At 43.8% G+C, this 23,654-nt stretch overlaps 1 protein-coding gene and 1 long non-coding RNA gene across 2 annotated transcripts; both read right to left on the bottom strand.

Moving 5' to 3' along the window:
• Positions 1-7,860: 7,860 nt before the first annotated feature.
• On the bottom strand, positions 7,861-11,433 carry LOC140588375 (uncharacterized). The gene is made up of 3 exons (XR_011989726.1): positions 11,062-11,433; positions 10,425-10,673; positions 7,861-7,932 (listed from the first exon to the last, which is right to left on the bottom strand). It is a non-coding gene; the product is annotated as an uncharacterized lncRNA (long non-coding RNA).
• Positions 11,434-13,960: 2,527 nt separating this feature from the next.
• On the bottom strand, positions 13,961-18,417 carry LOC111844340 (uncharacterized). The gene is made up of 5 exons (XM_023812728.2): positions 18,399-18,417; positions 17,679-17,826; positions 17,057-17,229; positions 16,278-16,397; positions 13,961-15,039 (listed from the first exon to the last, which is right to left on the bottom strand). Exons 2-5 carry the CDS (start codon positions 17,823-17,825, stop codon positions 14,460-14,462), a joined length of 1,020 nt encoding a protein of 339 aa, XP_023668496.1. The 5' UTR covers position 17,826; positions 18,399-18,417; the 3' UTR covers positions 13,961-14,459.
• Positions 18,418-23,654: the final 5,237 nt, after the last annotated feature.

The following is a 23,654-nucleotide window of genomic DNA, read 5'->3' as shown; positions in this document are numbered from 1 at the left end:
TTCACAACGTCATGTCAAACCTGACAACGTATAGAACTTGGTTCTGCATCTTTGTGTTTTTGCATGATTTATAGTTCTTTGAAAACAGGTTATTTCATTAAACTGCAAGGATTTTCACCGAACCTACATAAATCTGCTGTCTTTATAATCAGGAAACAGTCCTTTTAAAGACTTACAGAAAAAAACTTAAACTTTCGGCAAGGTACAGCCACCAGCCACAACCTGACTGTACTGGTACCTCGCCCATTTCAATCAGACAGCTATATCTCAGGGATGCTTCAGCCAATCATTACAAAATTTCTCTCGCAAATGTATGGCTGTACCGCAGAGATACCATACAAATTTCGTGTCGATCGGTCAAACGGTAATGCTACGGCCACTGTCTGTATGTGTCTAAGACCCACCTAGGCTCATTGAGCTAAAATGAGTTACCAGATCAGGTAGGAAGGTGTCTACCGATCTCACCCATTTTGCCCACGGCAGTGGGTGGCTCAGTGGGCTAAACTTGTATGCTTGTAATCAGAGGGTCGCAGGTTTGAACCCAGCTTCGGTGGGTACTCGAGCTACGCATCCTGATGTGCACAGCATATCCTCCATAAAGTGAGCTGGGGAGATGAGGATTAATGAAGCTTCTTTTATTATAATTTAGACGGGCTCAGGGACTCCTTCATATAGTTGAACAATAATTATTTTTCTTCCCTACAACTGAATGCCCAGCCTAAACCGTAAGTCCTAGACTGACCAAATTTGGCAACAAGATTCCTATTCCTACCCACTACTCAGTCACACTGACCCGTCACAGTCAGTCAGAGGGGGGCGCTACAGCACCCCGATTTGCTTTTATGCCTATATCTACAGAACTGTCAAGCCTACAGTTGAAATTTATTGCCAGTCCAATTTACTATGTCATGACGAATTTCAACTGCATATAGAACTTGGTTCTACATCTTTGCCTTTTTGCATGATTTATAGTTGTTTGAAAATAGGTTATTTTGTTAACCTCGTAGGATTTTCGCCCAACATACATAAATCTGGTGTCATTAAAACCAGGAGACAGTCCTTTTAAAGATTTAGAGAAAAAACTTAAACTTTCAGTAAGATACAGCCACCAGCCACACCCTGACTGTACTGTTGTCTTGCCCATTTCAATCAGACAGCTATATCTCAGGGATGCTTCAGCCAATCATTACAAAATTTGGCTCACTGATGTAGGACTGTACCGCAGAGAGACCCTTGAAATTTTGTGTCAATAGGTCAAACGGGAGCGCTATAGCCACTGTCCATATATGTCTGAAACCGACCTAGTCTAATTAAGCTACTGTATAATGAGTTACCAGATCAGGTAGGAAGGTGTCTACTGATCTCACTCATCTTACCCACAGCAGTGGGTGGCTCAGTGTGCTAATCCTGTGTGCCTATAATCAGAGGGTCGCCGGTTCGAACCCAGCTTAAGTTGGTGTTTCAGCTAGGTATCCTGATGTGCACAGTGTACTCTCTGATGTTTACTGGCCTGTTACACCTGCACTAAAAGCATCTACATCGTAATGTCTGCCTACTACTGAGACCGTCCTGCTCTGTCCTACATCTGTTATGGCAGTCTAATTCTGTCTGACTTTCTACTACCCTTGTCGCCAGTTCTCTGGCGTTATTCCTCTACTGTCCTACCAGTCCGATCGTCCTGCGCTTTGGACCCTTTCGTAACTGCCTGCAGTTTCTAGTTATTATTATTATTATTATTATTATTATTATTATTATTATTATTATTATAAATCTATCCAGATTTCACTTGCTTCTCATGGACAATGTGATGGAATACTATCATCATCGTTATTAATATTAATACTATGGCTATGACGTAGTTAGTCAGCTAGTATCCTTGCTAGGTATTTGTTAATATTCGGCCCGGTGTATCGTGTTATACGGATACTGACAAGTGCCCTGTCTGCTCCTTGCTGGTGTTTATAGCTTATTAAGACAGTCGCTGTAATGGTGAAACAGGAAGGCCTTGTTGTGCGTGTACACTGTTCCCACTAGAGGGCGCCGCACTGCACCATCTGTCATTGGCATGCGGCAGACTGGAGCCCCCAGCACTGATGCCGAATACCGATTCTCCTGCATGCCTTTCAGATCTCCCAGACTGTATGCTAGGAAATAAGAGATTCCTCTGTTTTGGGTTACATGAGACACACTCCATTGCTATTTAGAATGATATGGGTTAATGTCATGATGCTTTGAATCAGCTCTTGAATGCCCAGTTTGCCAGAATCAGCATCAATCACCCACTAAAAATGACCTCTTATCTTGTAATGATAGTACATGAAATTGTGAGTCTCCAACAGTGTTCCAGTGCATCGAACCGCAGCACTGTTTCCATGCACATCAAAACACCCTTCAATATAATGTGAACTATGAACGGACACACCATTATTTTTATTTACATTTTATCCAAAGCAACATTCAATTGCCAAAACAGGGTCAGGCAGGTGTCTCTGAAATAATTGCAGTTAATGGCTTTTGCTCAAGGGTCCACCAGTGGTATAACTGCTAGCCAGGGGATTTGAATCAGCAACCATCTGATCACAGACACAGATACCTAACCCACAGTCCCGACCACCGCCCACTAAAACCTAAGAAGCTACAATAATTATACATATTGTAAATCACTGTTTCCCAATCTGGTCCTCAGGGAACCCACGGACAGTCCACATTTTTGCTCCCTCCCAGCTCGGGAGCAAAAATGTGGACTGTCTGGCAAGGAGCTGGGATGGAGCAAAAACATGGACTGGCGGGGATCCCCGAGGACCTGGCTGGAAAACACTGCTGTACAGTAAATAGATATTCTGACTATTTAGACGTTATCACCATGTGTTCTGTGATGGCACTTGTTTTCTGCTTGTCATGATAGATAGAAATTGAATTGAGCTCAAATTTGTCAGGGTCGGCCTCCCGCTGTGGTCCTTCCGTGCCCCTTCCCCGTTTGACCAGCAGGCAGTGCTGGTCATTCCGTCCTTCACGTCAGTCCTTGTTCTCCCCTGTCTCCTGTCTGGTCTCGTGGCTTAATGTATTTAGCATGTGCTGTCTGTTTGCCCCTCGGTCCATGAGTTCCCTCTTGTCTTGTGTTCGAATCCCACCTCCTCTGTTTTTGTATTTAGCTCCCTGGTGTTTTTCTTTATGCTTAATTATTCCTGGTGTTTGCTTTGTTATTGGTTTTGGTTTTGTTTCTTGTTCCCCTGCCTTTGTTATTGCCTTTGTACCTTCCGTGTGTTGATGTATGCTTCCTTGGTTAGTGTTTAGTTTCCCTGATTTAGTAGTGTCTTTGAGTTAATTGGTTTCACCTGTGTCCTGTTTACCTAGTCTTTGTTAATCAGCCTCACCTGCCCTGTGTTAGTCATTACCCCGTGTATATTAGTTCCTGCCTTTGTTTTGTTCCCAGCTGGTTCATCGTGTCTAAACTCTTGTTCATCGCGTCGTGTCTCGTGTCTAAGTCATCTATGCCCTTGTCTAGCCTTGTCTCTGGTTTTCCCTTAGTAGTAGTTTACCTTAGTGTCGTGCTAGTTAGTTTTCCTTGTGTGTTATTTAGTCTAGTTAATTCCTCCCTGTTTTAGTTTTGACCCCTCGTGGTTTTTTTTGGTTTTCTTGTGTTTTTGTTGTCTTTGTTTAATAAACCCTGTTTTGTTTGCTGGAGCCGCAAGTGGGTCGTCCGCCCCTTTGTGTACCATGCCTCGTTCCCGTTCCCGTGCCGTCCAGAACCATGACACAAATTAGCATTCATTTAACTTCTCAGCCAGGGTTCCTCAGTGCCTGCAGCTCCCAACCTGGAGGAAATCAGGTACCAAATAGCAGATCGTGACTTCCTGTCGTGAGACCACAGTTTTCCACAGCACTGGTGAGTAGAATATTGCATAACACAATAGTATTGGCAGTTGTGTGGTTCTGTAAATGGAATGGAGCCAGACTCTACATACACAGATAATGCATTCAGAGGCAGGTTTGCGAGACTTTGCGCAGCTGCAAGTCCTCTCTCTCTCTCTCTCTCTCCCAGAGAGCTATATATATACCTCGGAGGAGAAGTTTGGTCACCCACGCGACAGGTCATTTGATAAAACCGCATTACAGAACCACAACACTCTAAAATGGTTGTTTGATGCTGAAATGGTGCTTACTGCAATCTTTATGGTAATCAGTCAGTCACATCCAACTATACAACGAGAAAATCTATCGTATATCGTACCTTTTCCCCAGCACATTTAATTTGGTTGTTTTCTGCTTAAAATCGTGATCTTTTTCCCCCCACAAAGTTCTGCAATATCTTCATCTTTCCACACCACAGCTGATGGGGGGGAAGGAGATCATAACAGGACCATTTTAGCAGCACCTTCTGGAAGGTCTCTGAAGCCTCCATGTGACGAACTATGTCGGCAGCATGGATGTTTAGATGGGATGAGTAAGAGGTGAAGCCATGACTCATGGCTCATTTTAATGCCGTCTGATTACAGGGTATCAAGCATAAATGACATCCAGTTCTTAATCAGGAATGTGTCAAAAAATATGACCGTTGCTTCGTTTGAAGATCTACACAGGCCAGCTATGTAGTGATAGTGACATCAGCACTGGTGTTAAATACAAACACCTACCACACTCACACTGAGGGCAGGGTGTTTGTGACCTCACAGAATAGGATAAATCAGTCAGCACTGGGCTCTTAGCCTCACGTGTTGCCCTCAGCAGACTACAAACCCACACGTGCTTCAGATGAGCTCTCCAGTCCCATCTGAGCTCTGCCCTACACGTCTCCCCCTGAGCGAGAAGACCTCCTCAGGAAGGCAGGTTCTACCGCCGCCCACAGCCATGTTCTACAATCCCACGGCGCCACACAGGGTAGGCATGACGGAGAGAAATGCTCAGAGGCACAGAAAGAAGCAACATTCGCAGGTGCAGCAGGTAGAATGGTGGTGGTCTATCATAAGGACAGGACAGTAGTGTCCAACCCAGCAATGGACTTTATTACGAAAATATAACGCTAAATCGGGTCATACCTACGTAAAGGACAGATACAAAAACCGCAGGACAGAGACATTGCCAAGTCAAACCATAGAACACAGCAAAACTACTAGTACCAGTCAGAGCTGGGCTGAGATTAATTGGCCTTGACTTTTACCCAGACAGGCCTACGACATGTACAATCGTACGTGTCATTCATCTGACCTAAACACAGGAGGAGTTTGACCAGAGAGTGAAATAAAAGTGGCCAATGAGTGCTCAACATTTATGTGGGACCTCCTTCAGGACAGCTGGACAAGCATCCCAGGAGGCCACCTCAAGGAACTGGTGTAGAGGGGACAGTAGGGTCAGTCAGTCCCTGGAGCAATTGGGGTTAAGGGCCTCGCTCAAGGGCTTGATAGTGAAGTCACTCTGCCGACCACGGGATTTGAACCGGCAACCTTCTGAATCCCAACCCACAGAGCTGCCCCCACAAACAATTTTTCTTTTGTTTAATATTGTTTTGGTCAGTGCATAATTCCATGTATGTTGTTTTATAGTTTCAGTGTCTCTAGAGCTAATCTAAAATGTAGAGGATAGTACAAATAAACTTTTCTTAGGCAGGTCAATTTGATTCCGTTATTTGAATGCATGCAAAGGAATAATGATATGATTAATTGTCATGGTAACATACATAAGAGATTAGCCAGACCCAGACCTGTGCTGGTACACTAGGTCCTGCTGGCTTCCAAACACTGAGGCAGCCCTGCTCTTTTCATCATAGATTAACTCCAACATCTTTTAATCCTTACAGCATGCTGCTATACCACTGAGTGCTTTACAAAACATTTCAATAAACATCTAAAATGCATGATGGTAATTTGCAACTGTTTTCCAGCCATGGGTATTTACACCCTCCTATGCACCCTTGGGTGTCTAAAGATCTAAGTGATCTCAAGTTGCTCCTTGTTGAGAGATTATGGTGATGTGCAGGTGGACCCAGCATCAGCTGTGATACTAAGAATACACCATCTCTCTGAGAGGCAGAAGGAAAGACAATTGCTTCCCAGCTACCCTCTTATTCCCTGCCTTTGTTTCAAATGTGGACAGTATTCCTCCTGTTAGGGAAATGAGTCAACACACTCAAGTCACGCTCAAAGCAAGATTAGAGTGTTTAGTTCCTAATTAAATCTGAGTAGCTTGTAATTTGATATCACTGCAAGGTGGTTTAATGATCATAAGCATAATTAGCACAGGCTGCAGAGGTGGGACAGAGCACTTGGCTGGGTTTGTTTGTATTCTGCTCCAGAAATACCCTCTAGTGTTCCCAAAGGTATGGGAAGCAGGGAGATGTCCTTGTCTCACTGGGTGGCTGACTCTCATATATAGTGAATTAGCATTCTGTGTGGAATTGCAATGGAACAAATGTCTCATCCCTAGATCAGACCATATTCTCTGAAGGTCAGTGGCTGGACTGGAGGTCTACGAGCTTGCGTCCTAGATGTGCACATGCTGGAGTGGAGGTCTTCAATCAGGCATAATAGATGTGCACATGCTGAAGTGGAGGTCTATAATTATGCATCACAGATGTGCACATGCTGGAGTGGAAGTCTGCGATCATGTGTCGTAGATGTACACATGCTGGAGTGGAAGTTTACAATCAGATATAATTGATGTGCACATGCTGAGTGGAGGTCTGTGATCATGTGTTGTAGATGTGCACATGCTGAAGTGGAGGTCTGCAATTAGGCATCATAGATGTGCACATGCTGGAGTGGAGGTCTGCGATCAGGGGTCGTAGATGTGCACATGCTAGAGAGGAGGTTTGCGATCGTGCGTCATAGATGTGCACATGCAACCACTGACACGCTCACATGTAAACACAGGTGACAGTCATGCACATTTCAGTGTCTGCTACATGTGCCCAACACAATCTGCATATCACTCCAGTTACAGTATGTATGTGATCATTCAATAATGAGGGGATTTTGTAGAGAATTCCATACATACTGCTTCAGCTTTTTACGAGACTTAGATGCCCCCATAAATCTGTCTCTGTCCTCTCTTTGCGCACATCTTCTGCACATAACCTCCACACAGAGACAGTAAATATAGAGGAAGACCACTCCCGTCAGCCATCCTGTCATGAACTCGCCCACGGCGCACATATTTAGTGGTGTTTATTTTAGTGCTCGCAGCGTGGGTGTTTGGAAGAATCTGGGGCCATTGGCGGCTGCTATTTTTAGCACTGGTCATAAATCCATAAATGAGTCGTTTCCTCAGCTTATGGGGTGCCTGTGTAGACTAGAGCTCTCCGGTCTGGGTGCCAATGAAACGCGACGCCATCAACAGAGAGGCCCGAGCACCCTACAGACACTTATTATGTAACTCGTTATTTATATTGATGTAAGTCACATCAAAACACTGAAGGTTTTGCTCATAGGTCAGAAATTCAGACAGCATTGTTCGAGGATCTCGGACAGGAATTTGCTTGCGAGAAAGCTCATCATTAATGCATTATCTCATGATGACAGATTTTTTATCTGAACACCTGGCCCGTTTTGGATCCATGGGACAGATTGCTGTATGTATCTCCATCCAAACGCCTACCCGGCTGATGAGACATCACCTGTGCATTGAATCGGTTTCTCATATTCAGTGCCGACGCATGGAAACAGCCCCTGCAGGGAAACCCTGTAGCCCACTGGCAGGATGCCGCTGCCACATCCACGTCTGATCTTCACCTTTGGATCAGCAGTTTTAATTGTTAGCAGTCTAACATATTCCGTACATTTCTGTCTTTAGACCCCAAGACACCAGATCCTTCCTGAAATAAAACACAGGGACAGCAATGCCAGATGGGATCTGGGTCTTTATTCATCAGGGTCCGAAGGCGTCTTCCTTTCCAGCGATGTCTTGCTATTTTCTGGTAGGCCATGTCCAGAAAGATTTCTGCAAGTAAAGTATGTACCTTCAGAGTGATTGCGAAAGATAGGAGGAAAATATAGAATAACGGGCAAACTTCTCAGGAATGGTGCCAAAGAAACACTTGTGGGTTTTTGTAAGCACTGACATGTCGCTCTGGATCTTGGTGAACAGCAAAATGTCCACAGTCTGATCTCCAGCTATGAATTTTTATAGTCAAAAAACTGAACGGGAAGCAATTTAAGGCACTCATTTAATTTTTAAGCTGTGAGGAATTCACACAATGAAAAGAAGTCCTGACTGTGATCAGCGTGTTCTGCACATGGCAGAGACGAATAACTGGAAGCTGATTGATGCTGAGGGAAATCGACCTGCTTCTCAGACGGCATCTATCTGCACATTAGGCGAAGGTATTTCATAGAGTGCACTGTCTGTCCGTGATGTGATTTGTACAATATCACTGCAAACTACACTGTGTGCAGAATTATTAGACAATTGTGTATCTCACTTGTATCTTCTCAACTGACCAATACTTTGAGTCCAGATGAATCTCTAATTAAGAATTAGCTGTTTATAAACAGCAAAATGTTCAGTATTTGGTCTGAATACTTTCTGTTTGGATAAAAACAGGAAAACATAGATACTTTCCTGTGCCATGATTTTTCAAAACTGCAATCGGAACAGAATCTCCAGACGTTCTAGGTGCAGGGTGCTGCGTGACATTCCTAAGGTCAGAAAAACGCTGAAACAAGGCCTCCATTCAATAAGGCATGCAAGGTATAACATTAAGAATGGGCACGGACACGTCTCAAGGTTTTGGGGACAGATGACTCTTGATGGAGCAGATGGATGGGCCAGTGGATGGAGATCCTCTTCAAGCACCAACAAGGTGGTGGAGGAGAGATGACGTGGACTGCAATTATCAGTGATGAACTTGTCATACCTTTCTGATTTGCAGATTGTGTAAAAAAATAACCACAAGGTCTGCTGCCAATTTCTAGAAGATACCTTCTTCAAACACTGGCACAAGGAGAAGTCAGCAGCTTTCTAAAAGGTTATGGTATTCCTGCAAGACAATGCCCCTCCCTGTCCATCAAAGTATTTCATAGATTGGCCTAGAAAGGCTTGAAACGTGATTGAATTATGAACGGCCCCCCTTCATCGCCTGACTCAACCCTATTGAGAACTACTTGGCCTTACCAAAGTGTGAGCTTTACCAACGTAGCAAGCAGTACCCTTCTCAGAGCAGCCTCTAGATAGTGGTCCTAGCTGGTTCAGCTAATATAGGACAGGATCAAATCAAAAACCTGATTGGTCCAGTGGGCATCAGGCTCATGGTGGTCATTGAGAAGAAAGTTGGCTATACTGGACATTAAACTGGGTGAAATGGGCTGTATAGAATGGCTGATAGCTTGTTATTCCTTATATATACTGAATAACAAAAATTGTTTCTTATTATTATTTCTGTTGATGGTGAAGTGAGAAAATCCTACTTTTTGATTGCCTAATAATTCTGCCCACTGATAACCAAGCGTTTTTCTTTTATTTTTGTTTGCGAAAGTCAAAAGTAATATTTTCTCTCTAAATAAATTTAAAAAGCTTCTGAATTCATTTTTATAAGTCTGCCCAACTTTTGCTAAAAATGATCTCCAGTACTTGCCTAATTATTCTGCACACAGTGTATACTACAGTCATCTCAAAGAATTGGATTATGACCACAGGACCCCTGATGCTACAGATTCCTGTCCTGGGGTGGCTCTGGTTTCTCTGCCCGTGATCAGAAGGTCACCAGTTCAAAGCCCAGGCCTCGCCACATGTCTGTGGGCCCTTCAGCAAGACCCTTAACCCCTAGCTGCAGGGGGGCTGCACATTGGCTGTCCCTGCGGTGTGACCTCCCAACTATGGAGAGCAAGATGGGGATGGTGAAGAGAGGAATTCCAATGTACCCATACTCAACAAATAAAGGATTTATTGTTTATCATTCGTATCCCGTCCACGTCTGTTTTGCTACATTCCCCCCTGGCCTTTAAGGTTTTATTCGACCTCTTGCCAATATCTCCATCCATCCAACCGTAACTGTTTATCCAGCATGCAGTCACGGGGAGCCTGTGGTTTACTCAGGAGCCAGCGCACCAGGCAGGGTTCCAGCTTGGCCTTTGCATGAGAAAAGACGTCCCCAAGAGTGGATTATGAAGGACATGCAGAACGTTGCACCAGTTGGCATAAGGAGACAGTAATCCCATGGGCTACTTAGCCTCATTCCAGCCGCCAGCAGCAGATAAGTATGAAAGGAGCTAGTTTGTGTCTTGGACTGTACACAGATGTGATTATTCGAAAGAAATTTAGGATTATGAGTTGATGTTGCACTACGTCATTGTGAGGTTATGAGTTAGTGATACACCCAATGAGACGAATAGCTACATTCCGTCTGATAATCTATTTAAGGGGTTCTTGCTCTACTGCAGTGGGGGTGTGTGAATCTGTGAGGTCAGTGCTGAATGGCGTATGTCAGTGCCCACCTCTGGACTTCTCCCTCAAGGGGGTGTTCTGATAAATCCCTAGGGACCCCAGATCTTGGAGGTGTCCCATGCTGACCTCACTGGGCTCTCTGGTTTACCTCTTCGGGCTTGATCCAGAGTCCAGTCCAGCTGCATCAAGGATGACTTCTTCATTAACTCCTTTTTTTTTGCTTTTCCTCATTGAGTTGTGGGCCAACTGCACCGCCTATGTCCTGGGAAGATGAGAGAAATCAGGAGACAGACAGGGAGCTGGAAAAAACGCAGACGAACAGATGATCAGGCATTGTAGACTGTCTGGATGAGTATAGCACCGGATTGTGTAACGCACATGCAGAAAGGCAGGGGAGACACTGAAGCTTGCAGTCCTGCTAACCCACGCAGCCTTCACACACGAGCACATGCCCCATCTCTGCAGCCAGGTGAGCTGACAAAGAATCACCTCAAAATAACACTCAGTCTTGAAGAATCACATAGCATTTAGCAGATTAAACATTAATTTGCACCAATGCAAATCCTTGTATAAGATTTTACAAGCCCAAATATCCTATTGTGACTAGACCTTCTAAAAGCACCTGCTTGTGGTCCAAGACCCCAGCATCCGAGCCCAGAACCGACAGCCCGATTTGCTCTTTCTTACCCTTGTCATGCTGCTTATCTCTATCAACAGATGGGCCAGCTGACAGGTGAAGGGGAAGTTTGAAGAACCAAAGGACTTGCTGGTAGGGGAGTTAAAGGCCCAGGTGTCCTTAGCAGCACCCGTTAGGTGTCATGTGGCGTAGCACCGGCTGCGATGTCAGTCAGCAGAATGGTTTCCTGATAGAGCCTGGCTGCATAGCTGCCTGGGGCGCAGTGACAGAAGATATTGCACCGGCATGCAGTGTATGAACGGCTTGACTCTCAGAGACAAATAAAAGGGCCTCCCATGTGGAGAAGTGAGCGTGCCTGTAGGATGTGTGGGCAGGCAGGGAAGCCACCGGGCATGACATCACCCACACAGGTTATTAGGAGCTTAAACCCTCTGAAAAAAAAGAAAAAAATACCTGCATTCTCGGATCCAACCAAAATAGCTTACTGGCCCAGACAGCTAGTCAGGCTTGGGAGAAGATATGCTTCACTTGTTTGCTGGCTCAATAAAAATATATTTTAAACCTCTGAATGTGTTTTGAAGATTTAGGAAACTAGGGGCAAAACTAGTCAAGCATGCAAAACGATAATTACTGCAACCCAAGTACACAACAGATATACATAGATATGGCAGTGAGCCCCACAATAACAATCAGGGAAGACCACTGCAGATAGTGCACTGCAAATCTACTAGGTGTGAAAAACATGTAGCTTTGAATAGAATTTTTAAAGAAGAAATATGCCAGATTAAACCAGAACGAAAAGCCAAGTGAAAGCAAGCTTTGGGGAGAATGGATGTGGAGATTCCCTGTGTTTAATGGAGGCAGGAAAAGGTCACGGGTTCAAGGGTCAAAGGTGACATGTTCTACGGAAGCTAATAAGCAGTTTAGCCATTGACTCATCCCAGCCTGATGTGCAGACACCCTGCTGGGGCTCCTTTCTGCCAGCAGTCATAAGACTGTATAATGCCTCTTCTCAGGAGGCCCCCCCGCCAACTGTAACTGGACTGGATTCTGAGTCAGTGCCTGTATTTTTATTATGTCTGTATTGTTCTTGCATGCATTTCTATGTGTTTCTATGGCACCAGAACTTCCTGCTTGGAATCAATAAATCACATCCATCAATCCATCCATCCATCCATCCATCCGTCTATCTATCTATCTATCTATCTATCTATCTATCTATCTATCTATCTATCTATCTATCTATCTATCTATCTATCTATCTATCTATCTATCTATCTATCTATCTATCTATCTATCTATCTATCTATCTATCTATCTATCTATCTATCTATCTATCTATCTATCTATCTATCTATCTATCTATCTATCTATCTATCTATCTATCTATCTATCTATCTATCTATCTATCTATCTATCTATCTATCTATCTATCTATCTATCTATCTATCTATCTATCTATCTATCTATCTATCTATCTATCTATCTATCTATCATCTGTTTGTCTGCCCATCTATCTATCTATTGAAATAAAAGTCACCCACTGTTTGTACCTTAGCTGTCATGCATAATTGGCATTCAGCTCCCAAGGGTTCTTGTAAGAATGCTTATCAGTAATCAAATACTGATAATAGAAATAGGTTTGATCACCCCCTAAAAAAGGCCAAGAGCTCCCTCTAATGGAGGTCTGACAAACCCACACCTAACAAGCTTAAAAGAATCCAAATTCTAAGAGTAGGTTACAGAAATGGAGTGGCATGCTGCTGCAGTGAGTAGCACTGTTGCCAGGGTTCGAGTCTCTGCCATGGCTCCATATATGTGGAGTTTGCGTATTCTCACCGTGTCATTGCTGGGTTTCCCCTGGGTACTCCAGATTCCCCCCCACGGTTCAAAGACATGCTGAGGTTAATTGGGGTTGCTAAGCTGCCTGTAGGTCTGCCTGTGTGAGTGAATGGTGTGTGCGTGTGCTCTGTGATGGGTTGGCGCTCCATCCTGGGTTTTATCCTTGTCTTGTATCTGTAGCCTCTGGGATTGGCTCCGGACCCCCCGACCCTGAACAGGACTTGCATATCCTGGATGGAGGGGTTACAGAAATTTCAGGTCCAGCAAGTGAAAATCCAGACCAAGATTTTGTTTCAACCACCTAGCTGAGTACTTTGTGACTGTGATTATTTACACTCAACTGTTTCTTGAAACAAAATCTTGGTCTGGATTTCAACTATCTGGACCTGAAATTTCTAGACAACAGCCATGTGCTGCCAGTCCCCCCATGACCCAAGCCTGGATAAGCAGAAGATGGATGGTTACAGAAATACCTTCACAGATATATCTTCAACAGAATTAAGTTCACATTATCCTGTGAACTGTAAATATCTGAGCAGAAATTCTGCAGACCCAAAAGATGGATATACTCAGCCTGAGGCACTCCTGAAACATTCATTAACCTAACTGTCTGCGGCAATGACAGCAGAATACTTTATATGTCATCTATAAACAGTTTCAAGTTAAAATATAATCCATAACCACCTTATGTAGGGTGTTCACTGAAATAGCAGCAAGGGCCTGTTTAGGGAGGGCACAGAGGTGCAATTACAAGGTCCTAATGCTCGACCATCACCGTCCCAAGAATGTGAGGAATGCAGTCTCACAGTAGGGGACCAAGAGCCATTGACTGGCTGAACCACCAGAGCAGAACACCTGGCCTCAGGTCCTGTTATTGGCTTTTGTTGAGGAGAAAGCCAACAAAACACAATCTGGAGCCCGCAGAAGCCCATTCCCCTCAAACAGTGTGTCTGAAACCCACCCTAGGAATCATCTGCCACAATGTAAGCAGTGTCTGCATGAAGGTTAATGTTGGTCACATGACCTAGTGCAAGACTTATTCATCACTGTGTAGCGTTACCTCCAAAGCTTTTCACAAGATGCAGTAATGAGCAGAGATGCATGGAGCAGTGAAAAATGTAGCTCTTTAATGACACATGGTATGCAAAAAAGAATTCATTAGGCAGGTTAATGAACCTCTGTCATCGCCGAAATGTAAACATTGGAAAGTGTCAATTTTTGTGAGAATGAACATTCTCACACGTCAGTTAATATTACATTGTGTATTAAAGTCAGGTATTTTTCATAGCTTGATTAAGATCATTTAAGAAAATGTCCAGAGTGCTCCAAAAGTATGCAGTTGTCTATGAAAGTATAACGAGTCTGATCTGAAACATTAATCACGGAGCCTTAGTGAAAACTTCAGTTCTGGGTATATCTCAGCCAGGGGATTTGTGAGTGAGGTTTAGTAGTTGGGATTTAGAAATGTTTAAGAGTTAGGTTTAATAAATATTGTAATAGACTGGAGAATAGGGCTGGGGATTAAAGGACAGATTTGGAGGTACAGGCCTGAAAAAGAGATAAAGAATAATTCAGGAGGTTTAGGGAAGTACTTTAGTGGTGGAGTTTAGGGGAGAATTTTAGGGGTGGGGCAGGTCATGGTGATTTTGGGCAGCAACCCCCCATTGGAGCTGGCCAGCTCCACAGTGCGGGTTGCCAAGCAACGTGCTGGCACTGAAGGGAACGACGAGCCAGGCAGCTGAAGGAGGTGAGAGGTGGCAGGACTGTTACAGCGACAGGGTGGTCTCCGCACGTGGGGCCCGTGCCCAGGGTTTGGGGTCAGGATGCTGTCCTGTGGCTCCCCTCTGCCACGCGGCCGGAGAGCAAACTCCTGGCCGCCATGCTGCTGCAGCCTGGAGGGAGAGCGCATACCTTCCTTCTGGGGCACCATTACTTGCCAGAGCTCCTTCCAGCCTTGGGGCTTCCGGGGGAGAAGGTCTCTCCCTCCAGCAGGGCCTCTGGGGATGTAGATCCCCAGCCCCAAGGATACTTCACCCGCCGCTGGGGTGCGGTCCTCTATCCTGCCCTGCTCTTTAGCCGGGACACAGGTGGAGGCAGGTGGATGGATGTGGAGGTTCTCTGTAGTCATGTGACTGGGGTCAGCATTTCTGCTGCAGTCCTCCACCTCACAAAGCCTCTCCACCCCTCTGTAGGACACAACAACCAAGAGCAAAAGCTCATCACAGAAGGCAAGATGACAGCAGTCATCAATTTTATTTCAAGTAGTAATAAATTGAAACCCAAATAGTTCTAAAGTTAAAAAGTTCATTGACAAGCAGCCTCATTCGGTGCTTTTTAATAGGTGACATCTTTGCTATAACATAAAACACCTAACATTTGTGTTTAGTATCCCTTTGGGACCCAACTGCAGAACTGAATGAGTCAGTCAAAAATTATGACACTTAATAAATAGAAAATGTGTGCAGAAGATATGTTTAGATATGATAAACATTGCATGTTAATGGACTTTTGTTATGAATAAATACTAATAAATCTGCTACATTGTTACACAATTAAACATATCAGCCTGACTAAAAGGAGTGTACAGATACTGTTTTGCATTTGTCGTAAAATGAGTGTGGTTTTGAAATACTCTGTAGGTGGCACTGATATTTTTGCCAGAAATGTAAAATACGACCAGAGAACGAGTAAAGTGATAACTATTGAGTGCAGCTCCTGAGTCGATCAGATTACTGAACGTGTGACTCCCCCAAATACAATGAATATTTAAATGTTATGGTTATTAGGACATGACAGACATGATTTGGAATGAAAACTAATCAACCTAACCAATAATCTTCCTGTAATCCAATCAATATAGAAAAACCTGTGACATTTACAGGCTATACTTAATGCAGTAAAACTGGCCCATGAAGGTCCAGGTACTGCTGTTAGCGCTACGTTGCGTGGCTAGTTAGCGCTGTACTGCTCTGTGTTTCAGTGAGACTAACCAGCCTTTAAATCAGTAACGAGTGCCGAAGGAGGCCGCTTGCGTCTGAGCTGGGATATTGGCACTTAAATGCCTGGCATTAAATGGACCACCTCCTCAGTGTTAACTGAGATGAGAAGGAGGCCGCTGCTTTCCTGTGAGAGGCAGGCCGCTGCTTTCCTGTGAGAGGCAGGCCACTGCTTTCCTGTGAGAGGCAGGCCGCTGCTTTCCTGTGAGAGGCAGGCTGCTGCTTTCCTATGAGAGGCAGGCCGCTGCTTTCCTATGAGAGGCAGGCCACTGCTTTCTTGCGAGAGGCAGGCAGCTGCTTTCCTATGAGAGGCAGGCCGCTGCTTTTCTATGAGAGGCAGGTCGCTGCTTTCCTGTGAGAGGCAGGCCGCTGCTTTCCTGCGGGAGGCAGGCCGCTGCTTTCCTGCGAGAGGCAGGCTGCTGCCGTACCTCTTCCCAGCCCGAGACGGCGGTCTCTCCAGGCCTCGGGTCCGAGCGGTCCTGGGCTGGCATATGGGAGGGAATGCACACCCATGGGGGTAGCTGGATCCCCGTACCATCAAACTGCACCTGAAAGATACAGGATGCGAAATGCAGCTGGAGGGACCACAGATAGCCCAGAAAAACAAGAGAGACTGTAGAGCCGACGTCCACAAGCAAAACCACTGACAATTTTACTCATTTACATCTGACACTTTAATCCAAACTCACTTAAATACACTAGAATGAAGGGTTACAATTTATTTGTGCTCTCTGTGATTTGAACCCACAATTCTCGCCTTGTTAGCACACAGCTGGGATACAGAAGATCCCTGCATTGTTAGCGCTACTTGTCGAGCTACAGGAGCATAAAATAAGTACCAGCTGGCACACAAATGTTTACGGGACAGGCTGTACTGCCTGGAAAGCAGAGGTGGACAATTTCAGGTCCATAAAGTAAAAATCCAGACTAAGATTTTGTTTCAACCAAACAGCTGAGTACTCTGTGACAGTATCTCTTTATACTCAACTGCTAAGTTGAAACAAAACCATGGTCTAGATTTGTATTTTGTGCACTAGAAATGTCCACCTCTGCTGGGAATCGAATGCTGCTCCTTTGCTTAGTTGGCAGCTATGCTAACCACTGCTCCACCAACACTTGATACGTTATTACAGAGTAGCCTTCATTGTACGGGCAGATGAATAAGACAGCAGACATAACACATAAAACAACAGTTCTGATGACTTACCGGACTTTACTGCCATCAACGGAGACCGGCGGTAGTTTAAGGTCCGTGGCTTTGGCAAATCCCCGTGGCCGCTTGACCCTTCTCCCGCACTGCACGCTCTTCACACTCTGCGTCTCATCCTCATCCTCCCAGATGCCACACCCACGTTGCCATGGCAACTCACCAGTCACGCCCTGGGCAGCACATGGGCAGAGTTAAGGTCACAGCCGCAAGACAAACCGGAAGTGAGGGACAAACACGGCACCTATTCCATATTCTTTTGTTAAGCAACACAGTCATGTTCCATATCTTAAAGCTCTACTTGCAATGAATCTCAAAAGACTCATAGTGTATGTTAATTGCTGACCAACCCACAGAAATATTAACATTTTTTGTTGAAAATTGCTCTCATATGATGCCTGGGTTATCATACATGGTTTTAAAATCAGGGAAAATCAGCTAAAAGACACACTTTATACAGCATGTCCGGGTAACCTTTTGCTGCTTGAAACATCCCTGTCAAATAAATCGAGACTCAGAGGATTAAAGTCCTATTAATTATTACAGCATAACCATCACTGTACGAGGACAAGCTGCAGTCATGGGTCACGGTCCATATCTTAAAGCGATTCTTCTTCAGTACCTTCCGCTGCCTCAGGGAGACGGGTTCCGAGTAGGAAGAGGGCACTGGGGAGATGTCTCTCTGGGCAGAATGGACCCTCTGCTTTCTCCTGTGCTGGTCCAGAACATGTTGAGCTTTGGGCTGGTGCCTATGACCAAGCAGCTTCATCCTAAAGAGTGGTTGTTTGGCGGTCAAGGTGCATCAACCATGCATGATGAACGTTGGTTTTGCACCAAGAACTTTAAAGCATGGTTGCAGGTTTCACATGGAATATGGGGGGGGGGCTGTTTCATCTGTCCCTCTGACATAGAGGACAACTTCCAATCATCTCAACACTCTGATGGACCCCATAAATCCACATCTCACCTGGTTAGCTCTCACCTACGAGACCCCCACTACGCCTCCTCTCCATGTGTACTATTTTGGTAGATATCCTCCTCTCCAACAAGCCAGCCAATTAAATTTACATGTTAAACACCATCATGCAAATATGATTGATATATCATCATTAATAAATAAATCATCATTGTCACTACATCATCATTAAGATCATGGATGCATTGCAAATGTATGGATATTTTGCCTCTGGATACAAATGATTAATCTTTCATTTTACTGCAAAGCCCACCTGACTTCTTTTATAATTATTCAATTTCAAGATATAAATAAAATATTAAACTGCGCAAGGGACTCTAAAAGTTTCTTTCCACCATACCATTGCCAAAAGCAAAGAGGCCCTACCTGACGAGAAGAGCCGGGGCTGGAACGAATAGGTTTACCAAAGCAGTGTATACTTATACTGTGACGTCACATAGAGTCTGTATGCGGTTGGTTGGGAGGCTTTAACTAGGTTGTATTACGAAAGGGTGCTGCGTTCAGAAGGAAGTAACTGCATTCTTTACTGTTCATTTAATCAACAGACCATTTACACTTTAAAACGCATTTTGAAATATATCAGCCTTTAAAACTGCGATTACGATTAAATGATGTTGACCTGGACGTTTTGGTTTGTTTTTACTCAGCAAGAAACCAATTAATCTGATACGTATGTTTAGAATAAAAATATAATCACTATACAAATAGTTAACCTTTTTTAAAAAAAATACACAATACAGCATAAAATTTTGATTGGAAAAAAAAAGATTTTACATACTCCTTGCTTTTAAGCTACGTCTAGAACAAAACTAATATACAGACTCTAAAGTATAGAACTACATCATATTTGAAACAGCACAAGGAATAACACTTAACTCAAAACTGAAAATGGAGTTGGTGGAAACTTCATAGAGCCCTGTAATATCCATGGAGTCTAAACGAGCCTCTGAAAGATTCATATTTAATATATGAGGCGATTTTGTTTTGCATAAAAGAAGACATTGGTCTCCTTACCAATAATGGGAATAAGAAGTCTAAATGTTATTTCTAACTTAAGGCGGGAAATCTACACCAATTTTATATGTTAACAAATACATTTTTACTTTGATGCAGAAAGCTTGAGAGTTTTTTTAAACTATTCCCTTTTATCCCAGGCTATCCAAGTTCTTGATCCTCAGTCTAAGCAGAGCTCAGCGTGAGATAATGGCAGTACTACCTCCTGCTGAGTGAGCTAGAGGAAACGTTCACAAGCATTTTTGCAGGAGCAATGATTAGCTCGCAACAGTTATTACTTCACCTAGCTAGACCACACTTGGTTAATTTAATGCTGTGCTGGGATAGTTGTATTATTCTAGCAGGAACCCTCTTGGTATCTCTTTATACAAACAAATTGTATCATCATGGTGTCTTCTCGATTGTAGATTTCTCAAAAGGGTATTGCATATTAAACCATAAAATGTGTGTTCACTGTGGCAATAAGGAATACTGCCAGGGTACCTAGCCCGCCTATTAAGATGAACAAACCCATTCCTAAAAAGTAGAACCTTGGTTGGTGGGAGCGGTTTCTTAGGGGAATGTAATTGTGATCGAACCAAAATAAAGAGACCCGGAAAGCAGCAGGAACGTGTTAAGGCCGGTCAGTATTAAAAGAGGGATCATAGTTTTCATACACATAAAACATGTCTCAAAGCAGCAGTTTTCGTGTGGTCAGCGGGAACATAAAAAATGACATTTTCGGAGTTTAAAAAGAACCTCCAGATACCGGAAGTGCGCCACGTTAGTAACTGCCATAGATATCATTGGGCTTGTTAGCGTGCGTAAATTCCGCCGCCATCTTGTGACGGGGTCCCGACCAGTACCACAAATGGAAGATGCCGGACTTTTGTGCTGCTTATGGATGCTCTAATCAAAGAAACGATAAAACTAAACAACAGGGAATAACATTTCACAGGTGAGAAGTGGTGTTTACAATATTGGATTTCTGATCGATTGCTAAGTTACTGAATTGACCTATAATAAGCTAAAGTAAGCTAACTTTTGTCGGGTAAAGGAAACAAAGGATTAATATGTTTATTAAAGTAATATATCTGTAAGATTAGTAAGTTATATTTGTCAAACCGTTATATCGCTGTATGTTACTGTGTTAAGCATAGACGGACTGTTTCGTGTGTAGATTCCCAAATGACAAAGTGAGGCGACAGGCATGGACAGCAGCACTGAGGAGAAAGGGGTTCGAGCCGCAATCCCGTACAGTCATCTGTAGCTGTCATTTTAAACCTGAAGATTTTGACAGGACTGGACAGACGACCCGTTTAAAGGAAGGAGCGATCCCATCCGTTTTTAAATTTCCTGACCGTCTTTCCAAAGTTAGTGTCATGACAGTGTCTCTTTTAATCCCGTTTAATTTTCACTAGTCGTGTGTAATGCCCGCTAAATATAACAATAAAACTACATTTTTGCTCCTATTGACTTAAACTGTTTATATTTTCTCTAGCTGCCCAGTACGTCCAGGTCATGCAGAAAATACAAAAAGGCAGCTGCAGAATGTCCACGTCCACCTGCCAGAGGACTTGGAGGACTCGACCTCAGCCAGGAGTCAGCAGCTGCAGAATGTCCACGTCCACCTGCCAGAGGACATGGAGGACTCGACCTCAGCCAGGAGTCAGCAGCTGCAGAATGTCCACGTCCACAGTCACGTCCACGTCCACAGTCACGTCCACGTCCACAGTCACGTCCACCTGCCAGAGGACTTGGAGGACTCGACCTCAGCCTGGAGTCAATCTCAGTGAGTGAAATGATTTTGTTTTAAACACCTTTGCTGGATGCTGGGCTTATACAGCAGTGACATTTATAAAAATGTGGAGACTCGATTTAAATTACTGTTAAATGTGTATTTTTCAGGATCACCATTATGCCTTTGACCCAGCTAAAGCGAAACATAACATAGCAGAGGCCCAAGAACAGTTGGAGAAATTACAACGGGAATTAAGAAATGCCAAAGACCGTGAAAAAAGACATCATAATAGAGTGAAAACCCTGTTACAGGATTTAAAAGACAAAGAGATCCTAACAGAAGAACTGCAGCAGAAGCTGGATTACTACTCTGGTTGGTTGACCTGGCCAGCTCCTTCCCTATAACAGATGCCTGTGTAGCGTTTATAGTTTTGTAGTGGTTTAAATGTATGTCTCTTCACACACATTTTGACCTGCTACTATTACCTGTTATAGTTGTGAAAAATGGTAACAAAATCAGTATACACTTACCTGAAATACTTTCCTAACAGAGCTGTTGAAGTGGCTGCCTCGCTCCAAGATGGCGGCTGCATTGACACATCGCTCCAGTGAACATCAGTGACCAAGGCGGCGTCTATGTGTGTGACGTCTATGAGTAACTGCATGCCCAGTAAGCCCTGGCTTGGAATATTGACGGGACTGAATGACAGAACGCTTTTTGTGACCTCTGTTAAGCGTGTCCCCTTTCTTTAACTTTTGTAATTATCTTTGTATTATTTATAAGTTATTTATTTGAATTTAACTATAAATTATGGACATTAATTAAAGGTTGTGTATCATGTACGGCCATTTCCGTTACACTGAGGGTAGACTTCATGCTTTTTTACAGTTTGTTCCAATGACCTACAACAACTCCAGTGGTTTTTTATGTTCTGTAAAATTCCCAAGATTTGTAAGTAGAATTGCCTTGAAGTCCAAACCAGATTTGCCCATGGCCTGAGGGGGGGGGGGCACCCAGTTCATTTGCTTTAGTAATTGGGTTTATACAACACTTTTTTTTTTCTCTGACTTGTACATCCAGCTAGTAAGGGTTTGTTTTTTTTCAGTGGTCGATAATCAACTTTTCTGTAGCCATTGGTGCCTCATTTATCAATGCAATCATGGCTTCTAAAACTGAGAAAATTTTGTATCAGAGTTTGAATTAAAAGATTCATATGGTAAAATGTTTTGTTTGAGAGAAGGCCTCGGTGACACACTTAACTGGAACAACGACAGGGGTGGACCCTACAGGCATGATCAGGGTAGACCAGTGCTTCCCAAACCAGTCCTCAGGGCACACTGGACAGATCCACAGTTTTTGTTTTATCCAAGTTCCCAGCACACCTGTAAGGCATTTAGAGCTCCTGACTGCTTGGGTCAGGTGTTCTGGGGACTTGAATATATCGTGGATCTACCCAGTGTGCCCTGTGGACTGGTTTGGGAAACACTGGAGTAGACTGCTCTGCTCCCCATGTACTGTCAGTCTGTTCCTGCCTGTATCCCGTTCTTCACTGCTGTTTACTGAAAGAGTAACACCAAGAGGAAAGAGGCTCCAGGCTGGACACAAGGCAGAAGGCTAGTGTCTCTTCTGAAGAATGAAGGCCATCTTCTTGATGGAGGACTCACGGAGATGAGAAGCACGTTCAGCTGTAGGGTCCTCTCCCCAGGGTGGAAATTCTGAGTGCTTCAGACACTCCTGTGTACCCAGTGTCATTTACTTATTCAGTACCTCTCATTGACTTAATGGGAGGAACTTCACAAACCCACCATCTGTAATATGCTGCCTTTATCTGCAGTGATTCTGTTCCTAGTGATTTCATTCCAACTGTTTTCTTTACTAGCCTATTAACGAGTCTGAGTCTGATTTAGGTAGGGTTGTTATGAAAATATTCTGGCAGGGGGGGTGGTAGGAACAGTATTGAGAACCACTGCTTTAATGCTTATTCCTGGCATCATCTTGCCAGTGTACACTGCTTTAATGCTTCCTCCTGGCATCGTCTTGCCAGTGTACACTGCTTTAATGCTTCCTCCTGGCATCGTCTTGTCAGTGTACACTGCTTTAATGCTTCCTCCTGGCATCCTTTTTCCAGTGTACACTGCTTTAATGCTTCCTCCTGGCATCGTCTTGCCAGTGTACACTGCTTTAATGCTTCCTCCTGGCATCGTCTTGCCAGTGTACACTGCTTTAATGCTTCCTCTTGGCATCATTTTGCCAGTGTACACTGCTTTCTCTCCCTCCCATTGTGTTTTTCTAACTTGCTATGTTTGCTGGTATTTTTATATCATTTTGAGAGTTACTACTGGAGTCTAAGGACCGTTAAAAATAATTACTGTTGAAATTAGCGGGATCTGTGTTTTCACTTTATAAATTTTCAGCTTACTAAGGTTTTTCATAAACGTGTTGCATTTGAAAATCAAGGGGATTGCTGTATATGGAATCGAGGTCTGAAATTGCGAATGACCTCTTAGAATGCTGATGTAGGTTTTCTTTGGGCTTGTGCCTTTTTTTAACTGCATCCTGAGAGTTTGCATGGGAAATCCATCCATCCATTTAACTTCTAACCATTTATCCAGCACAGGCTCACAGGAGGGGCTTGGAGCCTATTCCAACTGGCGTGGGAAGAAAATTAATGTAGTTGCACAACTGTGTGACCTCAGACATTCAAGGCTTGTTTTTTGAGTTCTAATTTAATTTTTTACTTGTCTATTGAAACCTGTTTTTTGTTGTGTGATTTTTTTAAGGTATGTTAGGCTAGACTACTGAGCTAGCTCAGTGATTCCAAACCCGGTACCCAGGGACCCTCATACAGTCCACATTTTTGCACCCTCCCAAACCCCAGGCAGTGCACA

Source organism: Paramormyrops kingsleyae, chromosome 3 (genome assembly GCF_048594095.1).
Source record: "Paramormyrops kingsleyae isolate MSU_618 chromosome 3, PKINGS_0.4, whole genome shotgun sequence".
Classification (NCBI taxonomy): domain Eukaryota; kingdom Metazoa; phylum Chordata; class Actinopteri; order Osteoglossiformes; family Mormyridae; genus Paramormyrops; species Paramormyrops kingsleyae.
The sequence above is the reverse complement of the archived record's forward strand: the minus strand, read 5'-3'. Positions and strand labels throughout refer to the sequence as shown.